We start from the raw sequence: 12,687 nt of genomic DNA on the forward strand, positions 1-12,687 counted from the left end.
ATGGATGTCTGCGGCTGTTTCTCTTCAATTTGAGTGGTGCCACATCAGCAAATGAAGGTCTCGAAAGCTTTCTCTTTTCCATATGAGTAAGGCTGGGTTGCAGCTCTTTCCCAGTCCTATTTTGAGAGCCTTTTAGCCTAAACGGACTATTCCTAAAGGTGCGCAGTAATGTACCAAACAGTGTTTCTTTGCTATTCATAAGGGTTGGTGTTTCTAAGATTAAGGCCAATAAAAAGTCAATATGCCCATAAATCCATGCATTCTGAATGTTCCCCAAAAAGTAAAAAAAAAAACCTCAAAACTCATTCATTTAGATTTCTCTACAATCTTAGGTAGAACACTGAAAAACATCCTAAATTTAGTATGTTAAGACACCTTTAATGCTGCTTTTACAATTTCCCATATACTCCCAAATTTCTCTTACAATCTGAAGTTTTATCAAGTTAAACCAGTGATCCAACATATATACACACTTTTTTACATTCCAGGGAGGCCTGGTGGTGTAACAGTTAAGTGCTCAGCTGCTAGCCAAAAGGTCAGTAACTTGAACCTCCTAGTGGCTCCACAAGAGAAGACCTGGCGATCTACTCCTGTAAAGATTATAGCTTAAGAAATACTTTAGGGCAGTTCTACTTTGTCTTATAGGGTTGCTATGAGTTGGAATCGAGTCAACAGCACACAGCAACACATTGAGTTTCCAGCTCAGTAAAACTGGTACCTCCCACACATCTTAACTCTATTACATTCCTTGAGATCAGCAATCATACCATCCACTTCTCTAGTAACTCCCAGCTCTTAGAGAATCTCAGCCTCTTACACACCGATACTACGATGACCTAGACAGAAACATCCCTTGAGTTTATCCTGGGGCTCACACAGAAGAGAAAAACCACCTGAGAAACCTATTAGGTACTGAACACCTAAAAATCTCCTAAATATGTCCTATACCTAATCAAATTGGTTCATACAGAACCAAGTATATTATAATGATCTTCATATGAGGAGCTAAAGAAATGTTTATTGAAAGAAAATACATGAATGACAGTGTTTGACTCGGCTTATAGCTATTCTATTACTATACTAAAAACTCTCTCTGACATAACATTTTGTCCCTGCAACCCTGTTCTAATCACCCTTCACTTTCTTATATCTAACTGCAAGATGTTTGGAAGGAGATTCAATGCAAAATACATGCAAGACAAATAAGTCAGATTGAACACACTAAATTATGGAAAGGTACACATATATAACAAAATAAAAAGGAAGAGAGGGATATAGGTGAGAAAGGAGCCAACTGACCTATAGAATATCTCAGAAAATAAAATTTTGAGCTGAAAATCAGGGCTAATTTAAAATCTGTTTGAACTCCTGATGCCACTCCTCCTCCCACGGCCAAAAAAAAAAAAAACACCAACCCTACTGCCAGTGAATAGATTCCAACTCATAACAACCCTACAAGGAGCTCTGGTAGCATAGTGCCTTGCTAACCAGAAGGCTGGTAGTTCAAACCCACAATCCACTCCTCGGAAGGAAGGTCGGGCAATCTACTTTCGTAGTGATACTGCCTCAGAAACCCAAGGAGGGGTCGCTATGAGTCAGGTCCGACTCGACAGCACATAACAACAGCAACCTACGGGACAGAGCAGAACTGCCCCCTAGGGTTCCAAGTGGTAAATCTTTACAAAAGCATACTGCTTTTTCCCCACAGAGCAGCTGATGGGTTTAAATTGTTGACCTTTCCATTAGCAACTGGATGCTTTAACCACTGCACCACCAGAGCTCCCTCATTGCCAAAAGGGGGTGATATATAAGAAAAATGAGGTTTCCACTCTTTAAAAAATGAGCAGCTCCAAAGAAGTCTTCTACCTGGCAGTGCTGAGAATTCTCACAGAACAACAGCCAACTCCAAAGCCTCACGTCCACAATCCCTATCAATGACTGCAGCTTCCAGTGTCTCACTCTTAAAACAACCAAGGATCATCACACATTTGAAGAAAGCCACCAAGAGAGGAAAAAAAAAAAAACACAACCAAACGATCTTGGAAGAAAAGAGATAATTAAAGGCAGAGAAAAAGTTACAAAAATGTTTTCAAGCTTGGTGAAACCCCTGAGACTATGGCCCCTAGCTGCCCTTGAGGTATGGAATTGAACTCACTCCTATGGCTTCAAGCCAAATAAAAGACAGGCATATGGGCTGAACATTTACTTCAGGTAGATACACTCCTTGGGGAGATCACCATGGGAGAATAGTAGGGCAGGGTATGCACAGGGAGACAGCTTGGGGGGCAGGAGTGCATGGGAGGGAAGGACACAGGGAAGAAGTAACTGCAGGGAGGAAATGGAAAGAGAGCTGTTACATTGTGGGGAATTGCAATCAATGTCACGAGACAAATTGTGTATGAACTGCTATATGGGAAATTTATTTACTCTGTAGACTTTCACTCAAATTACAATAAAAATTTAAATAAATAAGCTAAAAAATGTTGTCAGGAAGAAGGTTGTTGTTCTGTTTGCCATCGAGTGGGATCCAACTCATAGTGACCCCTCCGTGGGTTTCCAAGGCAGTGTCACTACGGAAGTAGATTGCCCAACCTTCCTTCTGAGGAGTGGCTGGTGGGTTTGAACCGCCAGCCTTCCGGTTAGCAGTCAAATACCTTAGGCACTATGCCAAAGAAGGTAGTGCATCCATAAAACAAGAAAAATATATATACATAAAAGAAAAACTGAAGAGTCAAAAAGAAGTCAAAGGAATCAAAAATAATGGCAGAAGCAAAAATTTAACACCAAGTAGAAAATAAAATTGTGGCATTTCCAAGGTGAATCAAATATGGCAAGCGATGGAAAATGAAAGAAAAAAATAAAACACCTTGAGAGGACCAATCTAGATTGTCCAAGACAGCTGACTAAGAAGAGTTTCATAAAGAAAAAAACCAATAAAAAAAGAAAGAAAGAAAAATACAAAAGCTAAAATACAGGAGTTTACAGACCCACCAGCCACTCCTCGGAAGGAAGGCAGCAGACATACTGCCTTGAAAACCCAAGGAGGGGTCACTATGAGTCAAATCAACACAATGGCAGTCAGTTTGGTTTTTTTGTTTTTGTTTTATGTACTCTTCGTTAGGAAGTTACCTAAAGATTTACTATTGCAGAATGGGGGAATAAACAAGAAAGGAGGTGGTCATGGGCTATAGGAAATAGTGGAACAGCCAAGAACAGCTATGCAAATAGCCCAGGTTACAACAGGAGCTTCTGGGAGGGAATGTACACAGACAGACAACAAAGATCTCATTAGAACATCTGATTTTAGAAAGGATATTTAAAAGAAAAAAAAAGCATATGATAGAGAAATACAATGCCTGAAAAAAATAAAATTCAATTAAAAGAAGATGAGGCATGTGGTAAGCTGAATAAAGCCTTTCAAAGATATCTATTTCCTAATCCCTGGAATCTATGAATGTTACCTCACATGGTTAAATGGACTTTGCAGATGTGATCAGGTTAAGAATCTTGAGATAAGGTGATTATCCTGGAATATCTGGGTGGGCCCAATGTAATCACAAGGTTCCTTATAAAAGGGAGGCAAAATAATCAGAGTCAGAGAAGATGGAAGGATGGAAGCAGCTGTTAGGGAAGAGAAAAGATGCTAAACCACTGGCTTTGAAGCCAGAGGATAGAGCCATGAGCCAAGGAATGCAGAAGGCCTCTAGAAGCTAGAAAAGGCAAGGAAAATGGTTCTACCCTAGAACCTTCAGAAGGATCCAGCCCTGCCAAAACCTTCATTTTAGACTTCTGACCCCTAGAACTATAAGATATAAATTTATATTATTTAAATCATTAAGTCTGTGGTAATTTGTTGTAACAGAAAACTAATATAAGACACAATATGGAATCAGAGACCACATAAGAGCCTAGAGGAAACCAAAGCATTCCAGCAGGCAGGCAGCACCAAAGACCTAGACATTTGAGATAGTATCTTAATATTCCAGCCTAGCTCCATCCAGTCACCATGTGAATGAAGCTACATGAGTTAACTTCCAAATGACACAAGATAGGGCAGATGAACTATCTAGTCAATCCAATAATAATATAATACCACTTGGCAGCCAAGAAACACCAAAAAAGTAGACAAAGCAATGACTTTCAGATACTGACCATCAAGGAGCACAGGACAGTGACCCATGATAGAAGGAGGCAAATGAGATAAGCCCAATAATTGCCCCAGCTTACCACCTAGTTTCCAGGCTGTGCTACAAGGAGGGGATCCAGAGGAAGACTGAGAACAGACTAAATGCATGAAATGAGCAATGAGAAGCAGCTCTCTAGAAAGCTATCTGAGGAGATTCAAATGCCAGCACCCTACACCCCGCCCCCAAATGGAACACTCTCCACACTTACCCAGGCTTAAGGTACTTTCAGAAAGCCCTATTCAAGTAGCAGGAGCTCTGGTGGCATAGTACCGAAGGCATTTGACTGCTAACTAGAAGGCTGGCGGTTCAAACCCACCAGCCACTCCTCGGAAGGAAGGATGGGCAATCTACTTCTATAGTGACTGATTCCACCTTGGAAACCCAAGGAGGGGTTGCTATGAGTCAGATCCGACTCGATGGCAGTATGTTGCTTTGTGTTGGATTCAAGTAGCAATCCTACCTGTACCTATTCCTATACTATCTTGATGAGTTGCTCACTATCTCATATCCTTAAATAAATCACAACATCTCTTTACTAAAATAAATGTGAAAGATTTAGAGAGAAATGAAGATTAAGGTAGCTATAAGCAGGGATTTATGTAAGACCAGTACCATTATATAAAATCAGTAGGTGACCTGGTGATTAAGTGGAAAAGTGACAGTTACATAACACTGTACAAGAGAATCTGCAGAGTTATCACAGGCTACCACCTACAGGACACAAATGGAAAAACAGTATTACCTTTGCTCTATCAGACCACCCAAATGACTGCACTGTCACATCTAAACGTTTCATTAACATTCGTCGGCGGCATTCATATTCACAGCAAAGCGCATCATTGATTCTTTCCAGTTGTTCCTAAAGAATTTGAGAACAAAAAATCATGAACTTTAGACTTTATTATGTACAGAAAAGAAATTTGAAACTTGTGGGAAATGCTTCTTACTGATTCAAAAAAGGTTTACTTGATGAACATCTTCTGACTCCTTTAGACTTTATAATAAATAATTTAAACAATAAAGAGTATTTGATACAATACTTATAATATTCAGAAGATATTAAACATATAAATTAAACTCCACTACTGGTAGAGTTTATCTTATTTTCAAAAAAAAACATGTTATTTAAGTAAAACATCTACTTTCTAAGTAGTCAAGACAAGTAAGGAAAGAAAATATCAATGACTTCTCATCTTGTTGGCTTTGATCAGCTATCCTTTTCAAATCACAACTGTGCTAACATATTGGCTGCTATAAATATTCTTGGCTAGATTATTTTTTAAATTCATAAATAATTTGAAGAAAAGTTAGGACTTATTACTCTAGAATATCAATCCACTTTAATTTCCCCAAATAATATATGCACACAACATACCATAAATTTAAATGTCCATTTATAGAATTAAGTCATATTTATTAATTTAATTATATAAAACTAATAAGAAAGAGATTTACCGCCTGTTCTGGATTTAAATCAATTTTCAGCAATGGTTTTCCTACATGATTTCTCTGGACTTTTGAGAGAATATCCTTCACCTGAAAGCAAATATAAAAGTATCTTTCACGAAAATGTATATCCCTAATTTAAAACAATCTTAAAGTATCATTTTGATATCACAACAATGCACAATATATTTTTCAAAGCACTAATTATATTAATTCAAGTTGTTGAACACCTTCTTTTCTAAAAAACAACATACATAGAAAATGACAAACCAAAAATTAAAACCAAACTCGTTGCCATAACAACTATTCTGACTCACAGCAACCCTATAAGACAGAGTATAAACCTGCCCACTAGGGTATCCCCTGGGAGCTCTGGTGGCGTAGTGCCTAAGGCATTTGACCGCTAACCAGAAGGCTGGTGGTTTGAACCCACCAACCACTCCTCGGAAGGAAGATTGGGCAATCCACTTCCATAGTGATAAAAAACAAAAAACCAAACTCACTGCCGTCAAGTCGATTTTGACTCATAGCGACCCCTCCTTGGGTTTCCAAGGCAGTATCACTACAGAAGTAGATTGCCCCACCTTCCTTCTGAGAAGCAATTCGTGGGTTTGAACTGCCAGCCTTCTGGTGAGCAGTCAAACGCCTTAGGCACTATGCCCCTCAGAAAACCAAGGAGGGGTCACTATGAGTCGGATCCGACTTGATAGCAGTGAGTTCGGTTCAGTTAGGGTATACCCTGGTGGCAGAGTGGTGATGTAGCATATGATACGATTATTCTTTATAATAATGATACCATTGTTGACAGAATTCTTATCAACTGTAAGGAATTACTAACTTATTTTCTTAAAATAAGCCATTTCTGTAGATTTACCAACTAAAATAAAAACTCCAATTATGATCATGTGATTTTCTAGTTACTAAAAGTTTAAACTGTAATTCCTCAGTCGAGAGGGATTCTGAATATATCCTTATAATTTCCTACATTTAATCATGTTCAGGGAGCTCTGGTAGCGTAGTGCCTAAGGCACCTGACTGCTAACCAGAAGGCTGGCAGTTCAAACCCACCAGCCACTCCTCGGAAGGAAGGTTGGGCAATCTCCTTCCATAGTAATACTGCCTTGGAAACCCAAGGAGGGGTGGCTGAGTTAGTTGACGGCACATAACAACAACAACAATCTTGATCAACTCAAGTTCTAGGATTTCAACATTACATAGTAGTTTTAATAAGTTTGATAATTACTTGTTATGGAGAAGAAGTTAAGAGTATAAACGCTGGAGGCTGACTGCCTGGGTTCACACCTCAGCTCTATCACTCTTTAGAAGCTTAAGGAGTTAAGTTATTAAATCTTTCAGTACCTTAATTTCCTCATAAGGTTGTTGTAGATAATGATAGTACCTACCTTATTTGATTGATGTAATAATTAAATGAGTTATTTATCACACATAATTATTTAGAACTGCAAATGCTATATGTTGGCTATTAATATTACTATAATTATTTTAGATCCACATTTCAACAGAACTTCAAAATAATGATAATTTTCTTCCCTGATGGTAGCAAAGTGTCTTCTAAACATACCATATGGAGAAGAAAGAAAATGTGAACTTTTTTTTACTTTTGATAGGAACTAAATGGAGTGAGAAATTCTTTAAGGTAATTATTTAGCCTTAAGGGCCATAGTAACAACTAACTTATAATGAGCCTGCTAGCATTCAAAACCAGTCATTACACCCTGCTGCAGGTAGGGAAAAGAGTAACCTGGGGATGCTATTAACACTAATGGAAAGCCATAAAATGGAAAAGCCTAAGTGAGATAAATACACGGAAGCACTGGCAGATTAGGAACAGTCAAGAAATCTGTTTCAATTTGAAATAGTCCCAGAAATTTTAACCAACCCTAATCACTATTAAGGAGCTCTGGTAGCATAGTGCCAAGGCACTTGACTGCTAACCAGGAGGCTGGCGGTTCAAGCCCACCAGCCACTCCTCGGAAGGAAGGTTGGGCAATCCTACTTCCGTAGTGATAACTGCCTCGGAAACCCAAGGAGTGGTCGCTAGGAGTCGGGGCGACTGGATGGCAAACAACAAAATCACTATTAAGGAGCTCAGGTAGTATAGTGCCTAAGGCACCTGACTGCTCACCAGAAGGCTGGTGGTTCAAACCCACCAGCCACTCCTCGAAAGGAAGGTTGGGCAACCTTCTTCTGTAGTGATACTGCCTCGGAAACCCAAGGAGGGGTCACTGTGAGTCAGGTGCGACTCAACGGCACATAATAACAAGAACAACAATCATTATTAATCCAAAGGAAAAGAAAAAAACTCCAAAGAGTAACTTGTTAAATCTAGAACAAATTTTTTAAGCTGGGATTCACATTTATTCTCTGTTGGGCAGGTTCTACAAACTTTTTCTCCTTTAATATTTTGTTTTTATCTTAATGATATCAAAATTCTCTTATAATCACTGGAACAAATCTTATTTTCCAATTTATAAATTACCATTGCAAGAGGTATCTTTATTGAACAAGGTTTTAATTTAAGGTAGTGTGCCCAGAAGTGGAATTTAGTACTTACCTATTCTTGATGGTTAGTGAGAATTTCTTTTCCTTTAAAAGTGATCCTATATTATCATTCCCCTTGAAGACTCCATACTACACAGACAAAACCTATGTACTAGGCTAGAATTTGAATGGTCTGTGAGAGTGGTATTCTCTCTAATATATGGCTGAACTGGGAACAAGGGTGATTTAATAACCGGGGGAAAAAAATAAAAAATTCAAGAGGCACATCGTTTGTTGTTATTTTCATCTACTCCATCAGGTACTCACTCACTCACCATACAATAAACACTTATTCACCAGAAATTATGCTTGCTCACTGCAAAAGACAATCACATTGCAATTCTATTAACAATATCTACTAACAAAAACTTTAGCTTGCCTTTTGAATTTATAGCATAACTCTACTTTTTCACAATTCTGTATTACAGTCTTATTTGTTGTTTTTATGTGCCATCGAGTCGGCCCCGACTCATAGTGACCCCTCCTTGGGTTTCTGAGGCGGTATCACTACAGAAGTAGGATTACCCAACCTTCCTTCCGAGGAGTGGCTGGTGGGTTTGAATCACCAGCCTTCTGGTTAGCAGTCAAGTGCCTTAGGCACTATGGTACCAGAGCTCCTACAGTCTTATTTAGGATACCAAAAACCAGACTCAATGCCATCAAGTCTATTTTGACTCAAAGGGATGCCCATTGTATTTCCAAGCCCATAAATCTTTACGGAAGTGGAATGCCTCATCATCTTTCCATGGAGCAGTTGTTAGGTTCAAATCCCTGACCTTTTGGTTAGCAGCCAAATGCCTTAACCACTACACTGCCAGAGCTCCTGTGTTTAGGAAAGTGATCCTTAAATTTGCAAAGTGATTGCTATCCTGGCAAACTCTTGGCAACATGTAAAGGCATGGGATTATTACGATCTGATTCCTGGCTACTAGCTAAAAGCAAATTAGGTCATATGCCCATTAAGTCAGAATCCAAAATTTAGTTTACATGAAGATAAACTTCTCTTGAAATGGAACCCATACTTTATACATTAAGGAACTATTTTCAGTTGCACCATAGCATTTAAATGTTAGCATTCAGTTGAATTCCTGCAAAAATGAAAAATATAACAAATCCAATACCTTTGATTCCACTTGGCTTAGCATCAGCAGAATGTCAGAAGTTGCTGACTTGGGTATAGCAAGGGTATCACAGATAGCTTGAACCTCTTGATAAATTTCACTATTTTTATCTAATTGAGAATTTTTACATTTCTTGTTCTGTAGTATCTGTAAAGCTTGAAGCTCTGTACTTAAAAATACTATAATAAAAAAGTAAAAAAATAAATGTTATTACTCAATTCCTTAAAATATTTTACTAAAATAATTCACTTAAATCAAATGTCAACAGAATCAATAAGCAGCATCAACCTACCAAGAACTAAAGAGCAATACCAATAGTTGTAGAGTACTGCAAACTTGAAAACAAAATGAGAAAAACAAGAAGCTATATATTTATAGTCCACGTTTATACTGCTCTTTAACTGGTTGATTGTTGTTCACATTGGAGAAGCCAGGGCAGCTCCCACTGGAGTTAAGCAGACAAAGGCTCCAGGCTTGAGCAGCTTTAATTTTATGGACTTTACTTATAATAGAGGTTAATAGAGGTTTGGCCTAAGACTTTGAAACCTATTAATGGATACAAAAAAGGGACCTAAAAACTAAAATGAAGAATCAAATTACTTGTTACTATCAGAGTATCGTACAATGGCTGATTTTATTCTCCTTGATTTCACACTAGCTGGTTTGTTTTATTTTAGTTAACACATTCAATGATCTGGCTTATTAATTTCAATAAGCATACATTTACCAAGGGCATTTTCTGAGCCAGGCATTGTACCTATGCACAGCCCATGCGAAGAGACCTACAAGCAAATCAACAATTTGAGAATGTGAAAGAATGGGTAAGACTCTGTGATAAAATATTCTCTCTCACATGCACAGAGCACTGAGGCCAGGGAAGAATGTACAGACAGATCAGCACTTCTCACAACACAATGCTGCTGTTGTTGGTAGCTGCCACAGAACTGGAAAAGATTAAGTGGATCCAGTAAATAAAGGGCAGGAAGAGGGAAGAAACTGCTTCTGTAACAAGACTGCCATCTTCCTTAAGTGTATGAACGTGTGAGTGTGTGTGTGTGTGTGTGTGTATACATAGGAAAAAAAAAAGAAAAGGAAATATACAAAAAGGTTACTCATGATTCTCTCTGGACAATGAGATTATACATGATTTTCTTCTTCATAGATTTAGCCGTTTTCTAAGATTTCTATGATATGTATTTTTACAATCAGAAAAAATATACCAACTCTTCTTATATCTCGTCTATATTTTAACTTGTATCAGAAACTTATAATGTCACTATTATTGCTGAGTTCTTAGCAGCTAAGGCATAAAAGGAAACATGATGGATTGCATAGTTCTAATTGACTGACATAAAGAGTGTGCAAGTTCCTCTAGGCCAATGCTTCTTAGCTTCCTTTCTGTTTGAATATACCTAAGAATACTGTGACCTCTCATTTAATAACAGTGGTTCATTAAATCAGTAAGTGACACTCCATAGCAGGTAGATGGGGAAACACTGTAAGAACTAAGAGTGAAGGGAACAAAATTGTATCCCCCTCCCAACACACAGAAAGTACTTCAAATGCTAACCCCTCTACCCCCACCACTAGGTATACACGTACACACCCACAATTTCTGTTAGAAACTTTGCTAGCAGTAAAGCCTAAGGAAAATATGTCACATGGATATTTCTATAAAAGGTACAACCTAAGATAACAGAAATCTTCAATAATAGATATTAGAAAAATGCTCTCAAATAGCCATTTTTTGTAGAATGTTAAAAATAGTATAAAATTAAACTAACTTCAAATAAAAAATATTGAAGGGACTCAAATACAAAAATGGATCTACTATTTATATAGGATAATCTATATTCCAAATCCCCCCTGATGAAAATATGCCACACTCACTAGAATTTAAATGCACTGAGGGCATACATTTTATTCCTTTTTTTAAAAAACGTATATAACTTTTATGCCTACAATTCCTGATAAAATAACAGGTAATTGATAACATTTTTGAACAAACTATCACTAAACAAAAGCTCTAATGTACTGCTTAACATCCTAGTTTCAGAATTTTAATATTAAATAAAAAATTAAGTAGGGCTTTGGAATTCATCATCTCAAGCTATCTAGTTATAAATGCCAAGAGATCAATTAGGTAAAAGAAAAATTACTAAAGTACTACATAATAATCACAAACACAGGACATTCTATAATGGCCAGATATATCATGAGTGTTAGAAATCTTAAAAGGTATACTACTAGAATTCATACTGTATTTATTTAAATATCCCTGACAGTATTTTTAAGTCAAACATTAAAACCTTTTAAATATATAAAATGTCCAGTGCTTCATTAATGAAACAGCATAAATTTTGACTTAAAATTAACAAAAATCAGATCAAACATATATATTTAAATGTTCAGAGAAAGATAACTTACACAGAAGTTTCAAACAATCATCCTTCTTTTTTAGGCGGTCTTTAATATCTCCTGATATCAGTGCAGAATATGGACATGCCATTTCTTTTAAAAAACCACTTATCTCAAGCTGGAAGCTTTCCAGATCATCTCTCCCTTTTGGAAAAAAAAATCATAAAACATTTACTGAGTATTTACCATATTATACCATATTATAAAATCTACCACTAGTTGATTTCAATTTTACATACAATTCTACATTACAGGCAGTATTTTTATTTTCACTTTCACATTAAATCTTTACATGTGTGACCCCGAAGCTTAAGTAAAGTTAACTAAACAGTTTCTACATATAAAAGTAACACTTGAATGTAAGACCACAACTTTCAATTTAGAATATTGCTATGTGTTTTCTAATGGACTTACCATAAAGTAGATAAACTGGAAGTATATTATGTTAGCAACTGAAATACTGAAAGCATTATTATGGCTGCAATTATTAACTGACTTCAAAGCAAAGGCTCCATATTTTTATTCTATTTATTGCATGGAGATAATAGATATAATCTCTAAACCTCATTGCTTATATTTATTTTGTAACAGAATTACAAGGAATGTTAATGTCCTATGTTTTTAATTCGGTTTATTTAACTTTGCATCAACTGAAATCTGTTGTATTTGGCAACAAAAAAAGACAATTAAAAAGTAAGGATAGCTTCAGAAAGGAGGGTTACTTTGTCCCCTAGCCAAATGCCCACATTTTGAAATTTTTTTTAATTTTATTACGCTACCTGAAATTCTGGGAGCTCTGGTAGCATAGTGGCTAAAGCACTTGACTGCTAACCAGAAGGCTGGCGGTTCAAACCCACCAGTCACTCCTCAGAAGGAAGGTTGGGCAATCCTACTTCCATAGTGATACTGCCTCGGAAACCCAAGGAGGGGTCGCTATGAGTCAGGGCCGACTC

The 12,687-nt window shown here is 37.1% G+C and overlaps 1 protein-coding gene across 1 annotated transcript in view; it reads right to left on the reverse strand.

Moving 5' to 3' along the window:
* The window catches only part of FAM98B (family with sequence similarity 98 member B), a 40,770-nt gene that overhangs the window by 12,935 nt on the left and 15,148 nt on the right, over nucleotides 1–12,687 (reverse strand). The window contains exons 3-6 of the mRNA XM_042780902.1: nucleotides 11,744–11,878; nucleotides 9,317–9,495; nucleotides 5,643–5,723; nucleotides 4,930–5,046 (exon numbers count right to left, since the gene is read on the reverse strand). Coding sequence (XP_042636836.1) covers nucleotides 4,930–5,046; nucleotides 5,643–5,723; nucleotides 9,317–9,495; nucleotides 11,744–11,878 — 512 coding nt within the window. The remainder of the gene's footprint in view (nucleotides 1–4,929; nucleotides 5,047–5,642; nucleotides 5,724–9,316; nucleotides 9,496–11,743; nucleotides 11,879–12,687) is intronic.

This window comes from Orycteropus afer, unplaced genomic scaffold (genome assembly GCF_000298275.1).
Source record: "Orycteropus afer afer isolate SDZICR_OR568_19922 unplaced genomic scaffold, OryAfe1.0 scaffold00068, whole genome shotgun sequence".
Lineage (NCBI taxonomy): Eukaryota > Metazoa > Chordata > Mammalia > Tubulidentata > Orycteropodidae > Orycteropus > Orycteropus afer.